At 40.7% G+C, this 14,878-nt stretch overlaps 1 protein-coding gene across 11 annotated transcripts in view; it reads right to left on the bottom strand.

Annotated features, from left to right (window-relative positions):
* GBF1 (golgi brefeldin A resistant guanine nucleotide exchange factor 1) overlaps positions 1-14,878 on the bottom strand; it is a 180,284-nt gene that overhangs the window by 43,354 nt on the left and 122,052 nt on the right. For 7 of the 11 annotated variants that reach the window (XM_038408757.2, XM_038408755.2, XM_043519935.1 and 4 more), the window contains 2 exons: positions 8,842-8,989; positions 2,350-2,576 (listed from right to left, as the gene is read on the bottom strand). In XM_038408757.2, the coding sequence (XP_038264685.1) occupies positions 2,350-2,576; positions 8,842-8,989 (375 nt within the window). The remainder of the gene's footprint in view (positions 1-2,349; positions 2,577-8,841; positions 8,990-14,878) is intronic. The other 4 variants (XM_038408761.2, XM_038408756.2, XM_043519939.1 and 1 more) reach the window with 1 other exon arrangement.

Here is a 14,878-nt window from a genome sequence, read left to right on the forward strand (position 1 = left end):
CAGGTTACAAACCATAGTTAATAGTTCCGCAATTTAACGTTTGAGTTCTTTCAGAACTCTTGGGTAAATGCCATCTGGTCCCGGTGACTTGTTACTGTTCAGTTTCTCAATTAATTCCAAAACCTCCTCTAGCTACACTTCAATCAGTGACAATTCCTCAGATTTGTCACCTACAAAAGACTGCTCAGGTTTGGGAATCTGCCTAACATCCTCAGCCATGAAGACTGAAGCAAAGAATTCATTTAGTTTCTCTGCAATGACTTTATTGTCTTTAAGTGCTCCTTTTGTATCTCGATCGTCCAGGGGCCCTACTAGTTGTTTAGCAGGCTTCCTGCTTCAGATTTACTCAAAAAACATTTTGTTATTACCTTTTGAGTTTTTGGCTAGCTGTTCTTCAAACTCCTTTTTGGCTTTTCTTATTACATTTAATTTGGCAGTATTTTTGCTCCTTTCTATTTACCTCACTAGGATTTGACTTCCACTTTTTAAAAGACGCCTTTTTATCTCTCACTACTTCTTTTACATGGTTGTTAACCCACGGTGGCTCTTTATTTAGTTATTTTACTGTGTTTTTTAATTTGGGATATACATTTAAGTTGAGCCTCTATTATGGTGTCTTTGAAAAGTGTCCATGCAGCTTGCAGGGATTTCACTCTAGTCACTGTACCTTTTAATTTCTGTTTAACTAACCTCCTCATTTTTGCATAGTTTCCCTTTCTGAAATTAAATGCCACAGGGTTGGGCAGTTGAGGTGTTCTTCCCACCACAGAAATGTTAAATGTTATTATATTGGGTCACTATTTCCAAGCGGTCCTGTTATAGTCGTATATATATGATCCTCTTGGACCAGATCCTGCACTCCACTCAGGACTAAATTGAGAGTTGCCTCTCCCCTTGTGGGTTCCTGTACCAGCTGCTCCAAGAAACAGTTATTTAAAGTATTGAGAAATTTTGTCTCCACATTTTGTCCTGAGGTGACATGTACCCAGTCAATATGGGGATAATTGAAATTCGCCACTATTATTGAGATTTTTATTTTGATAGCCTCTCTAATCTCCCTTAGCATTTCATTGTCACTATCACTGCCCTGGTCAGGTGGTCGATAATAGATCCCTACTGTTATATTCTTATTATAGCATGGAATTACTATCCATAGAAATTCTATGGAACATGTGGATTCATTTAAGATTTTTATTTCATTTGATTCTACATTTTCTCTCGCATATAGTGCCACTCCCCCCCCCCCGCACGACCTGTTCTGTCCTTCCGATATATTTTGTACCCCAGAATGATTGTGTACCATTGATTGTCCTCACAATATTTCCTTTGCTTAAAAAAATCAGTTAATTCTAAATGCAAAACATGTTTTGGAAAACTTTTTGATAAACTTTTCTTCTTATGAATTCAGCACCTTTAAGGTTGCTTTGTTTAATTAAAAACAATTAAAATACTGTTTGTGCATTTAATTGAATTTCCACAAAATGACAAAAATCACAAGTAAAAAACTTATTCTAGGAAAGAAATGCATCATTCACCACTTTCTAACTATCAAAAAGGAGACATTAAGAGTCTGAATAAATGCAAATTAAGCTATAATTGCTTAAATAAATGTATATGGATACAGTGTATCCTAGTTAGCAAAAAGAAGCAAACAATTTAGTGTAAAGGTTATCTTTAGTAGAAAACCAACATGTTTTAAAGGTTACCAGCTATTGAGAATGAACCTTTCTTTAGGAAAATAACTAAAATGTACAAATGCAAAACATGATTAAAATCAAATCATTTAAACCAAGGTTTCTGATTTGATGACTTAGATCACTTAAATTTAAATCAATCTACTCAGCCTGCTAGTAAGTTTTTGGTCTACACAGTACACTTTTCTTTTTAATTGCACCACATTATATCTAATCATACTCCCTGACTAGGCAAGACCAAATGCAAGCGCACAAGCAATCATCATAAACTCCTCTACAAATTAAAAAATTGAGGCTGGAAAATTATTACTGAAGACAGCAAAAAGGGATCACACCAAACTTCAGCCATCTCTGCCTTTATTAGTTACTCCTTTAATTAAGGCTGGTGTAATGGAACGTTGGAAAGGATAGAGCTACATAGAAACTGGACCACACAGTTACCCTTTGACAGTGGCCAGTCTTGAGGAGAGTATGGACGCATAATGCACCCAAACGATGCAATTCTATGCTATTTAGGGAAATTACTTCCTGACCCCTTTCTAAGTTCCTAACTATAGCATAGCACTAGTGACACTGACCAAAGGGAGGGCATAAATACAGACACTAGATCTACAGGGTTTGGAGTTGCCTCATCTGCACAGGATCATGCTCATACCTGGAATTCAGGCTGGTGTGGATGCTCAGTGTCTCTCACACTTGAAGGCATTGCTGCACTAAGTCCCAAAGAGTTGACCTGGTCCAAGTCTGTAAGATCTTCCTTGGAGGTGGTTTGGGAGGACAACTCCAAGCCACTGTCTGTAGCAGGACTGACTGCAGAGGAGGTGTTTTCTGAACTTCCAGATGAGATGGGAGAAGGAGCATCAATAAAAGTAACTCCATCTACTGAGGACAAACAGCAGCAACAGGTTAGTGAAACTGTGACACCACCCCTTCCCCATCCTTATTACATGTTGAAACAGCAACAAATAATTGCTTTAACCAGGATCATGCTGCACCACAAATGAACTCTCCAAATGACATAAGAATGCAGAAAACTCAGATAAATGAGTTATCAGCAAGCCAAGCAGATCACAAGGAGAAAGACTGGCAACTCCCTATTATCACATAGTAGATGGAATCTGACAGACCTACTGAACAAATGAAGGCCATATTCAAAGAGAATGCATACATTTAGCTAAAATGGGAGAGGGAAGACAAGATGGTTGTACTTGACACAATCTGGAGAGAAAACAGGGCAGAGCAGACACCAGAAGGGATATCAAATCAGACTGGAGGCCCTGCAGGAGATGGTCCTTTCCCTGCACCCCAAGTTGTCTGAACTGGGGGTACAGACTAGCTTGTGGGGAGGCAGGGCAGGAGACAGACACTTCATATGTCACAGCTACAAGGGAAAAGACCAGAGGAGCTCCAGTCAGAAGGCTTTAAGTACATTAAAATGGCTCCTCCCCCTTCAAAGCAACTCTGGACACTGAGGGACTTTAAGGAAGGACTGGTTGGCGCATCCAGAAAAAGGAAGAACAAAGTCTAGAAGTGACAGCAAGGGACCTTCCATATTCTGCAGATAAGGCCAATATAGGATTGCACTCCAGCTGAGAGTTTATAGTCAACGGCTCCTAAAACAGTAAGCCAATCAGAATGAAGGCCAGAAACACAGGTCTAGCACAGATCCTCAGTTAACAGATGAAGTTTTCAAATGCTGACACATCACTCAAGAAACATTTGAAGAGGAAGTGTTTTTTGTTGAAGCAATGAGACAAGCTACTTTTATCACAGACACTGAAGCAGGAGGACCTGTGCTGAAAGTTGCTCTTTATATGAACATGTTGGTTTGACAAACCCAAAGATTTCTATCCCTACTATGATCTTACTGAATTCACAGGGCTCAGGATTGAAAAATTTGAAGTTTTTCCTCTCAGGCCATTTAACACATTCCATCTTAAGCTGGTGAATAAGAACTTGATAGCTTAGTGTTAGAAATATTTTGATTGATATGGTTGTAAATCCATCCTCTCTTTCATTAATAAAAATTCAGGATGATTTGTCAGTTTAGATATTGCTAGGGCTTCCAGCATCACAGACTGAGCATCAAGGTGGCTGCAGCTCCATTTCATTATTTTGGAGAATTACTCTTAAAATAGTTATGCCCTGTATATTTAATACTTGGTAACAATCTTACTGTTCAGAAAAGAATGAACTGGAGGAGAGGAAAGCCACTGTGACTGATACTGGTCTGCCTATCTAAGTCAGAAGACAATCTGGGAGGCCCTGATCAGTAAACCGTACAATTTAGGAATGTGGCAATTCCAAACAACTGGAAACTGACAAATTAACGAGAACTGGGGCTTGTCTACAGAGTGCCAGCAAAGCATGCCAGAAGGGTGAGATACATGAAGCACTAACATGATACGCTCTCACTACCCCATATAGACCCTGATGGCACACTCTAAAAAGTGCCTAATGTGCATTAACGTGAACTAGGTACCTTTTAGGCTATGTCTACACCAGTGGTTCTCAAATTTCACTGCATCGTGATCCCCTTCTGACAACAAAAATTACAAGATGACCCCAGAAGGGGGACCGAAGACTGAGCCCCGCCGCCCTGGGGGCGGGGGGGAGGAAGAGTGGGATACACCCAAAGCTGAAGCCCAAGGGCTTCTGCCCTGGGCAGGGTGGGGGATGTAACCTTAGCCCTGGGCGATGGGACTTGGGCTTCAGACTTGCTGGGGCCCAGGGCCAACACCAGTGGGCCACAGTTTGAGAACCCCGGATCTACACTGCGGACCTTACAGCAGCACAGCTGTACCGCTGCAGCTGCGCTGCTGTAAGGTCTCCTGTGTAGCCACTCTATGTCAAGAACTCTCCCACCAGCATAATTAAACAACCCCCAAAGAGCTGCATCTCCCATCGACATAGTGTTGTCCACACCGGCGCTTTTGTCAGTGAAATTTATGTCGGTCAGGAGTGTTTTTTTCACACCCGACTGACAAAAAGTTTTGTCGACAAAAGTGCTAGTGTAGACAAAGCCTTAGTGCGTACCAGCAGCGTCTGCCTGGGACAGTTAGAGTGTTTTAAAAATCACACCCATCTAGTGCATTTTGCTGGCACTGTATAGACAAGCTCCTTTCAAGACCAAAGTTTAAATTTTCCTTTTTCAATATTGCAACAATCCCTCTTGACTCACAGATCTTTAAGGACCCAAGTGCACAACCTTACTCACTCAGAGAACTCACTCAATCTGAGTAGTCCCCTTGACTTCTCTGGCACTACTGGTACAAGTGAGTGCCCTCCAGGAGTAAGAATAACTCCACTTAGGAAGGAACAATCAGTTGCACACATACAAAATGGGAAATGACTGCCTAGGGAGGAGTACTGCAGAAAGGGAACTGGGGGTCACAGTGGATCACAAGCTAAATATGGGTCAACAGTGAAATGCTGTTGCAAAAAAAGCAAACATCATTCTGGGATGTATTAGCAGGAGTATTGTAAGCAAGACACGAGAAGTAATTCTTCCACACTACTCCACACTGATTAGGCCTCAAATGGAGTATTGTGTCCAGTTCTGGGTGCCACATTTCAGGAAAGATGTGGACAAATTAGAGAAAGTCCAAAGAAGAGCAACAAAAATCTAGATCTAGAAGACATGACCTATAAGGGAAGATTGAAATGGGTTTGTTTAGTCTGGAGAAGAGAACACAGAGGGGACATGATAACAGTTTTCAAGTGCATAAAAGGTTGTTACAAGGAGGAGGGGGAAAAATTGTTTCTTTTAACTTCTGAGGATAGGATAGGATAGGATAGGATAGGATAGGACAGGAAGCAATAGGTTTAAATTGCAGCAAGGGTGGTTCAGGTTGGACATTAGGAAAAAGTTCCTAACTGTCAGAGTGATTAAGCACTGGAATAAATTGCCATGGGAGGTTGTGGAATCTCCATCATTGGGGATTTTTAAGAGCAGATTGGATCCGTCAGGGATGGTCTAGATAATACTTAGTCCTGCCTTGAGTGCAGGGGACTGGACTAGATGACCTCTTGAGGTCCCTTCCAGTTCTATGATTCTATTATTCTAACTGGGCCCTTCATCACTAAACCTAACTCTATTCACTCCTCAATAGCTACCCTCTGATCAACATGTTAATCTGGCAAGTTTGTATCCTTATCAAAACCAGTCCAATTCATTCCTTCTCCCAACCTATCTAGGCCAGGTATAAAAAATGCTCACAGTAAACAATTATTTGGCTGATTTATTTGGTCCCCATGGTCTGCTCAACTCTGAAGAGCTACAAAAAAAGCAAAGCATCCCAGATCCCAATTCTTTCAGTGGAAACATTCCAGAGACTTGCATACATGAGAAATGGGCATTGGCCTGGCTCACCTGGAATCTATTCTGAACACCACAGACCCTTGTATCTGTCATATACAAATTGCTTCCGGTTCCAAATGTCTATGGTTAGAATAGCAGGGGGCTATACTACAGGACAGAAGGTTGATTAATGTTCTCAGGAATTACATTTCCTCATTTTAGCGTTATTGCTGAGGCAGATACAAGAGAAACTGCACATAATTATTTACTCCGCTGCTCAGAAACTAATTTATTCCCCCTGGGTTGACCATGTCTGAACAGGGCATACAAGTAGTGGACTGGAACCACTGGCGGTTGTTGTGCTTCCAACACTGGAAAAGACAACATCAACACTGTGGAACTGTTTAGGCCTTATGGAGCTTGTATTTAGAGAAGTGCCTGGACTACATGAGCTTCCTTCTTCAGTTAAGAACTACCTAAAACTATTCCTTGGTGCAGCATGAAAAATAATCTTGGGACTGGATGGACTGTTCCCACCTTTATCGCTACTAGAGAGCGATAAACCTTGCAGGAACTGGTGACTTCTGTTCTTTATTCTTGCTGTTTTTTCCTCTCCATAAACAGAACTGGAGACCATTTCTGAGCTCTCTCCCTGAAACTATGTGAAAGGACGGCAGATTAAAGGAGAAATGAACTAGACAGATATGGAGGCATTTAAAGGGGGTGCTCTCACCCATTAAGGGGACAGGATGGGTAGGAGTCTGAGTCTATTTCTTTACTTTCTATTCTTAACTTTATTTCAGCATAATCACAAGGATGTAGACCCACACTGACCCATGACAATAACTGTCATGAATATATAGAGTATCAAGATTAAATGAAAAATCCAGGGAAACAACATCTAATAAATTCGGACACAAGAATACAATATGCCTTGAAATAAGAGAAGGATGCATTTTCAACTTGCTCTACAGAATCTATAAAACCTGGCAGGTGTCTCAGATTCCAGTGAAATATGTTGGCATGGCAAGAAAACTGAGTAGTAACTTTTGAAAGGAAAACAATTTAAAACAGAAAGGCAAGAGTTATTCCTGTAATTCCTCAATCAAATTGAGTTTCAGCAGAAGCCAAAATGAACATGAGAAGTGTCCGAACATTTTCATCATCTCCACGTCAGGTGGATGCTCCAGAATCTAAGTTTTCATTTAAGACAAACACCCATGTTTATAGCCTTCAGGGTTGTGAAGGAAAATCTTGAAAATGTGAAGCAAGTACTGAAAATTACATTGCAGAGCATGTTAACAGAATAAATGAACAAACCAGAGTAATACATTATAAATTTGCATATGAAACATGTGGTTTTGTTTAGTAGTGTGTGTTGTATGGCTGAGCTGGTTTTTTGAAAGGCAAAAGGCAAATATAAAAAATAAACAAACTTCTGCTACATAAGATAAATGGAGTCAACTTTGCATTTTTCCCCTCCCTGGTGTATATCCTGGTTGCAATTTAGAGATAATTGTTAAATAATGGCACGGGAATGTTAGAGTAAAGGATGTGTGCTGTAGTAGGATTCGTTTTTTTCACGTATGCACCGAGGGTGACAGATTGTTGAAATGAAATTGAATGTCAGAGGAAGTATAAATGTGTTGGTGTAAGGAGTAGGCTAATATTTGGATGTTTGTATTATGTTGGCTGTAATTTGCTCTACCTTACGATTTCCTTACTTTTCACTGTTTGCATTGTTGTGAGAGAACACCCTAAATAGCTTTTTGTGCAGGCAGTATGCTTCAGAGCTGGGTACTCTACATAACTATTATAGCAACCTTCCTGTCTGCTTCCTTTCATTGCTATTGTTTACGTCTGATCTGTCAAAATGTAAAGAGCACATGAGACCAGAATTTACTCTACAGCCAAGAGAACCTATGTGCCCAAATTAAAAGTTAAAGACTGAGACTGAGCTGTCTGTCTATTACAGCACAGCCACAGGGCATGCAAATTCTCCCTTCTCTCTGTATCATAGTACTACAGAGTAGCACACTTTGTGATTTTTGAAGGCAAAGCTTAAGACAAAAACAAAGGACTCCTTGTATTTCTCTAGTCCCCTCACAAGATCCCTCTGGGCCACCCTCACATGGCCCTTCATTACAAGGACTTCCTGCAACTCCCCCCACCCTCATGCCAAGGGTTCTCTCTCCCTGACCCTCCATTCTTCTCCCTCCCTGAATGAGTGCGCCCCATCACATTCTTCTCTTCCCCAAATGCCAGGGGCTCTGTGTGTACCCCTCCTCCCCTGCCTTGATGCCTGGGTCTGTGTGTTCCCATTCGCCCCTCAAGGTCCATGCTTCCACACCCACCTGCCCAATTCCCTTCTTTGAGTCTTTGCTTCCATCATCACCACTACTCCCCATCCCTCCATTCTCTTGTAGGTCCCTGCATCTCCCCACACACCCTCAGCCCCTTTTCTCCTCTGTGTCCCCACCCCCAGCAGGTGCCTGCTTCCCCCACCTTCACCTAATCTCCCAGTCTTGCCCAACTCCCTGATTTCCCCCCCATCCCCTTTGCCCCAGTCCCTGCAGCTTCCCCCACCATCCTCCCTATAAGTTGCATTACGAACAAACAGAGGAATGCTGTTGACTTGCACCTAGAGCAGGAAGTATTCCCTCCTTCTCATACACTTCTTTCTGGGCTTGGATAATTGTGGGATGTGTGCTGCTAGGACCTGTGAAGACTAACACAGACTAAATACAGAAAAACTGAGTGGGAAAACTGAAAGAAAAAAATAAAGAGGTACAGCATAGGACGATAAGATGGATGACACCCATCCTTTGGAAACAAGTTTCCACTTACCTGTGATGTTACTGGGCATAACAGTACCATTGGTGGCTGGTTGCTCTGTCCCTGAAGAGACCTTGGTTGCATGGCGAGGGGGCCTTGGAGATCTCTTTTGTTTTTTCCATTTAGATGAATCACTCATCCCTCCTGCTCTCATTTTCAGCTGTGAATAGTGAACACCAAGAACATCAAAACAGCAACATTGTGCAGCACAAAAGACCACAAATATCTAGCGCTGAAAGGCTGCCCAAAGTCATAAAAACAGGCAGTAGCACCCCACTATATCACACAAACCAAGCACCTCAAAGACATGCAAACTAGCCCACAGTACCCTTCTCCAAAAGCCCACATTCTAGCCCACATCCCCACTCTGATTCAGGAGTGTCATTCAATCCAAGTCCCAGGACCCTATTTTTCAATCAATGTCTCCCTGCTTTACACTAAAATGCAGTCTTCTCTAAGACTGCCCTCCAGATGCTTCTCAAACATTTTCACTTTTGCCTGTTAGGTCCCTGCTAATGTTTTAAAGATACCCTCCTAGCAACTCTGAAGACATTTAAGTAGGCACCAATTCAAACTTTTTAAGGGAGCTTCCATAAAAACGACACAGTAGGGTTAGGAATTAAATTCTGTCATCCAGTGCAACTCTATCTTTTGTAGTTCTCCTCAGTCACACTTGTATCCTGTCATACCTTACCTGATCTTGAATCTCTGCAGCAATGGGGCCTTCACTTTTCCCCTTAGGAGTCTATTCCATGATCAAGTCAATTTCCTTAATATCGTATTTTTCCTTTAGGTCTTGGGAAACTAATTCTTTTTCTTTGTTAATATTAACTTGATGGTATGAGACAGCAACCATGTCCCCCTTAATCTAGATTTTAACTTTTACTCCCCTTTGTTTCTACATCTAATCTAACCTTTGAATTGTTTTTGTCCTTCGTACTTTTTCTAGTTCTTATATTCTTCCTAAATTGTGCAGACTAAGGCTGTGTCTACGCTGCCACTTTCAGCACTAAAACTTTTGTTGTTCAGGGGTGTGAAAAAAAAACCCAAGTGACAAAAGTTTTAGCGCCAAAAAGCGCCAGTATAGACGCGCTTTATCACCAGGAGACAAAACTACCACCACTCATTCAGGGTTTTTTTGTTTTCTTTTATTTTTTTAAAATCATTGCCAGGAAAGCTCTCCCCCAGCGATAAAGTGTGTCTACACTGCCCACATCACAGCGCTGCCACGGCTGTGCTATAACATGGGTAGTGTAGACATACCCTAAGACTATAGTACCTCAGAGGCATCCAGACCAGGATTTGCAGTGTTGCATTATTACCCTGCTATGTCAACATCACACACATTCACATGTTCACATTTAGTAAATCTATGGCCACAGCTACGTCTTGAAATGGCTACTTTCCAGACAGATGTCCCCCAAAGAGAGACTTAGTTCCTCTCACTGGGTCTAGGACTTAATGCTTGTTAGTACTGAATTTTGTTGCTGCAGCCAACTGATCCAACCTCTACAGATCCCTTTACAGTAGGGTGGTTCTTCTGTGCAGGCATAACCACTCAGATTTGGGTGTTGTGAGCAGAGAGTTTCAACTAGGCAGCAAAAATATTAAACAGGTCCCAGTTCTGATCCCTGGAGTTCCCTTAGTTGATGTTTTTTTTCCTTGCAAGCCTTACTATTATCCCTCTGTCAACCAATTTCTATTCCAGGCTTCAGTACTTTATCGAGCTGCTATTTATCCAATTTTTCAGTTAACAATGTGGCAGTACATTGAATATCTGACTGAGATCCAGATGGACTATCCTCCATAAAAATGCACTTCTGATCAAACTTCTGTAGCATTAAGTCAAAGAAATTGCAAGTTAAGGCACAGAAATATCCAGACCAACTCTGTTTGCATGCTTTACAACACTTCCCAAGCCACTCAGACTTCTCACCTCCACAATTTTCTCTCTGCAGCCACCAAAGCACCCATTCAATTGTTTAAGATCAGCCCGAAGTTCTGAGCTTGCTGCAGAAATCATTTGGTTATATTCTATGGCCTATGAATGGAGGCCAGACTAAATAGTCTTAATGGAGCCTTCTGGCCTTAATCTATGAACCCTTAATTATGACCATATCATTATTAGGATCTTTTACTAAATGACATAATTGCCATGCCTATAGCAGAGTTAAGGTTACATCTCTTCTAAGCATAATTAAGTTTTAGAAGAACTGGATGTATACATTATGGCTTCCAGTATTTTTACCAATGTCATGAAAACCCGTACTTAGTAGCCTAGCACATTTGCAGTGAATGGCTGTTGGGATAAAAGTACTAATTTATCTATAGCATAGACTCCCCATTGTATCTCACTGATCTAATGTTATTGTCATTTGCTTCTCTGTCCCCCTTATTTTAGGTTTAAACTGCTTCATAGCCATCTGAGATATATTTTTTCACTCTTTCCATTTTTCTATTTCCTATTAATTGTTTTGGGGGCTTTTCTTTCACCACCCATCCTTTCAGCCATGGTTTTAATCTTTGTATATAAGTTGGAAAACACAATACTGGAAGACTCTCTCTCCCCGTCCTCTCTTTTCTATCTAAGACTGTGTAACCCGTATACATGGCCTATAATTTCTCTTATTTCAACAAAGCTTATGAAAATGTTGTTATGTTCCAATGTGGTAACCCATTTGTGCAACTCTTCCTTGCACCACAAATTCTATTTGTTTGACTGCTAATCCCCAAGTTTTAGAGATGTTACAGTTTCCTTTGACCTAGTTAATTAACAGATTTGGGACTGCATTGTCCCTTGTTATTTTCTCCAGTTTTTACTGAAAGAAACTACCCTTCCTTAGGTTGTAATTATTTCATAAATAATAGAAATATACACAACGTGAAATGTAACAGATCTCCACCATTTAAAAAGCTCACTGATAACATTTTTTCATGTAGACATTCTGTTTGATGTCTCATCTCCCCTGCTTCCCAGTTCGGAGGGATATAAACTATTATTCATTATCCTCCACGCTTGTTAATTCTTTATTTTAACCACAGGATTTCACTAATATTTATTTGTGCTCCAGTGCTTACATACGTAGCTTTGATCCACATCATTACAGCAGTGCTGATCTTTCCTATATAGACAATATCCTTCTATTTTGGTATTCTAGTCATGTGCCTCATCCCACCATGCCTCTGTAATGATAGCATGGGTGCCTGCATGAGAATTTCCTGCTTAACGCCCTGACTTCTAGAATATAGCTAGACGTTGGACTTTTGCCAGGTCTCCTCCTTCATATTTCATCTCTACCAGTTGCATTTCCTATTTTTAATTTCCCCAGAAATCCCTTAAGAGTCCCAATTTGCTCAATTATAAGGTCACTCCCCGGTTCTGTGCCCCTTAATGCTTGTAGAGGTTAAAAGACAGCTATCAAATCTGGTCAGTATATTATTTGATTATTTTATTAGAAATAAATAAGCTTAATTTCCTCATTTTTTGACCACATCTGAAAGACTTTTAGAGATTTTTATATGGTCAATTACATGCAAAGAAGTGTAAGCATGAAAGAGCAAAATGGAAGCATTAACCATTAAACCCAGAAAGGTTTACTTCAAAGCAATTGTAAGATATCAGATTTTGCTTCTAGTTACTAAACCCTGTGCCCGTTTCCATAATTTGCCTAAGTAATTAACCATTCATTAACTGATTGGTAAAGAGTGAAAAAGTCAAGCCAAGCCAGTGGAACACAGAGAACTAGCCATGTTGGTTTCACGTCTTCTACCCTCCGTCAGGTTTTTAAGAAACAGGAAACTTTACAAACAACATTTTAACGTGGTTAACTTTAAAATATTTAAAATGCTAGTTTGATTGCTCTAGCTCTGTAAGCAGAAGTTTGCTTTAAATTCTATATCTTCACCCCCCCCCATACACACACAGCCAATTTGCAACACTTGCCAGGGGCTTAAATTCAATGCGGTGAGCAGACGTAATCTCTGGGCCAGGAACACGAGAGACTCAATGACATTTCTTTATTATTTAACTTTAACATTCATTCCAATATTATAAAATACAAACATATTAACCAAGGCCTATTTAAAAGCTTTGGTTTTACAATTTAGGGGACAGTTAAAATTACCCAATTGGAGTTTTTCAACTCTACTTTCCAGAATTCCATATTCTGCTTCATTAGGAAAATAGTTTTATTAGGACATCTCTTAGGGAACTGGATAGCAAACGACTGCTGCTTAATCAGCACTGAATTAGCATGAGATTTATACTTACTGGGTACATGTTTCACCATGTCAAGTGGTGTTTGAAGGTGGCATTACAGTATGAAATTCTATGTTGGGAGGTTCTGTCAGTCAAATAAAGATGAAAAGTAACATTCTTTTTGTCCTTGTATTTTGTATTCTCCTTATTTTAAAGGTGTCTCACAAATAATTTAAGGTTTCAGAGTAGCAGCCGTGTTAGTCTGTATTCGCAAAAAGAACTGGAGTACTTGTGGCACCTTAGAGACTAACAAATTTATTTGAGCATAAGCTTTCGTGAGCTACAGCTCACTTCATCGGATGCATCCATTCATCCGATGAAGTGAGCGGTAGCTCACGAAAGCTTATGCTCAAATAAATTTGTTAGTCTCTAAGGTGCCACAAGTACTCCTTTTCTTTTTACAAATAATTTAATAGCGTTTATGCCCTCTTGCTTTATTATGATAATATAAACATGACCACAAAGGCTGTCCATGGCTTCTCCTCCTCCCACAAGAGGTTTCCCTCCCTCATGCTTGTTTTTACATTGGAAATATCAACAACAAAGGATGGTCTTTCCTGATTTTGCTGGATAATTTTCTGAACTTTTTTGGGGAGGGAATGGGGGGGGGGGGGGGAGAGTATTCAAAAGCATATGTAATATTCCATCTGGCACCTTAAATAATGGGCATGGGTGTTGAAACTTAAACATTTCCTTTCTGCCCAGTGTTTATTAGGTTTTGGAAGTTTAATAGAATTTTAGAACACTGTGTTTTAAACAGAAATTAAACATTTCTTTCCCTCTCCAATACTCAATTTTCAGCATCTTGTGATGTTATAATATCACAAGTTCCCCAGTCAACCAATGTCCTTCAGAATATCCCATAACTGAATTTCTAGAGTAAAAACAAGCAAAATGTGGAATGTCATGCTTCAGCTGTTTTGGATACATTCAGTGCAATCAATACAGTATCTACAAGGATGTCCCAATTATACGGATTCCTCTGCATTTGGGTTCCTTCCACTTATAAATCCACTTATAACCAGGAAGTTTCTCCATCCTGCTAACTTGCTCTCTCCTCCTACTTTGTCTCCACAGCCACATCCCTCATCAGTTTACAGTCTGGGAAAATGAGGGGAAATTCTACAATTTTCATGGTAGAAAAATCAATGCGAGACTGAATTTTCTTTTCATAGGAGAGAAAGTGCAACTAGCAGAGCCATGAGTCTCCTGCTCTCCCCTTTGAACTCCCAAGCTTTGACAGTCAGATCCCAGCTGAGGGTTAGAAAAGTGGGGGCGTACAACTATAGCTTTCTCTAAGAGGTCTGGGAGAGCCCATTATTCAACAAGCCACCTTACCTGCACACGTTTGGTTTTCCACAAGATATTGTAAGCCTCAAGAGAAAAGGGCAGGGGCCAATGATTAGTAACTAAAGCAACAAGACTAGTACGTGAGCTCATTCTAGATACAGCATGGAACTGGTCAGCGTACCAAGTGGCGTTCAAGACAACAGCATGCAGAGAGAATGCAGCCCCTGATCTGAGTCCTGCCCCAGTAAAAACACTGATGGGATCAGTCATCTCACACACCTCCACACCCTCACAGACCTGGTAGAACTGGATGGGGAAACATCATTTTACACATTTAACAAAAGGTCTTTTCCCCATTACCCCATCCCTGGGAAAACCTAGAAACACCAGTCCCCGTTCTCTCTTCTTCAGAGCAGGAAGTTCAACTACAATACCATATATCAGCAAGAAAGGGGATTCACTTAAGTTCCATTCTTGCGCAACTCAGCATAAGTACCCCAT

The sequence above is a fragment of the Dermochelys coriacea genome, chromosome 7 (assembly GCF_009764565.3).
Source record: "Dermochelys coriacea isolate rDerCor1 chromosome 7, rDerCor1.pri.v4, whole genome shotgun sequence".
NCBI lineage: Eukaryota > Metazoa > Chordata > Testudines > Dermochelyidae > Dermochelys > Dermochelys coriacea.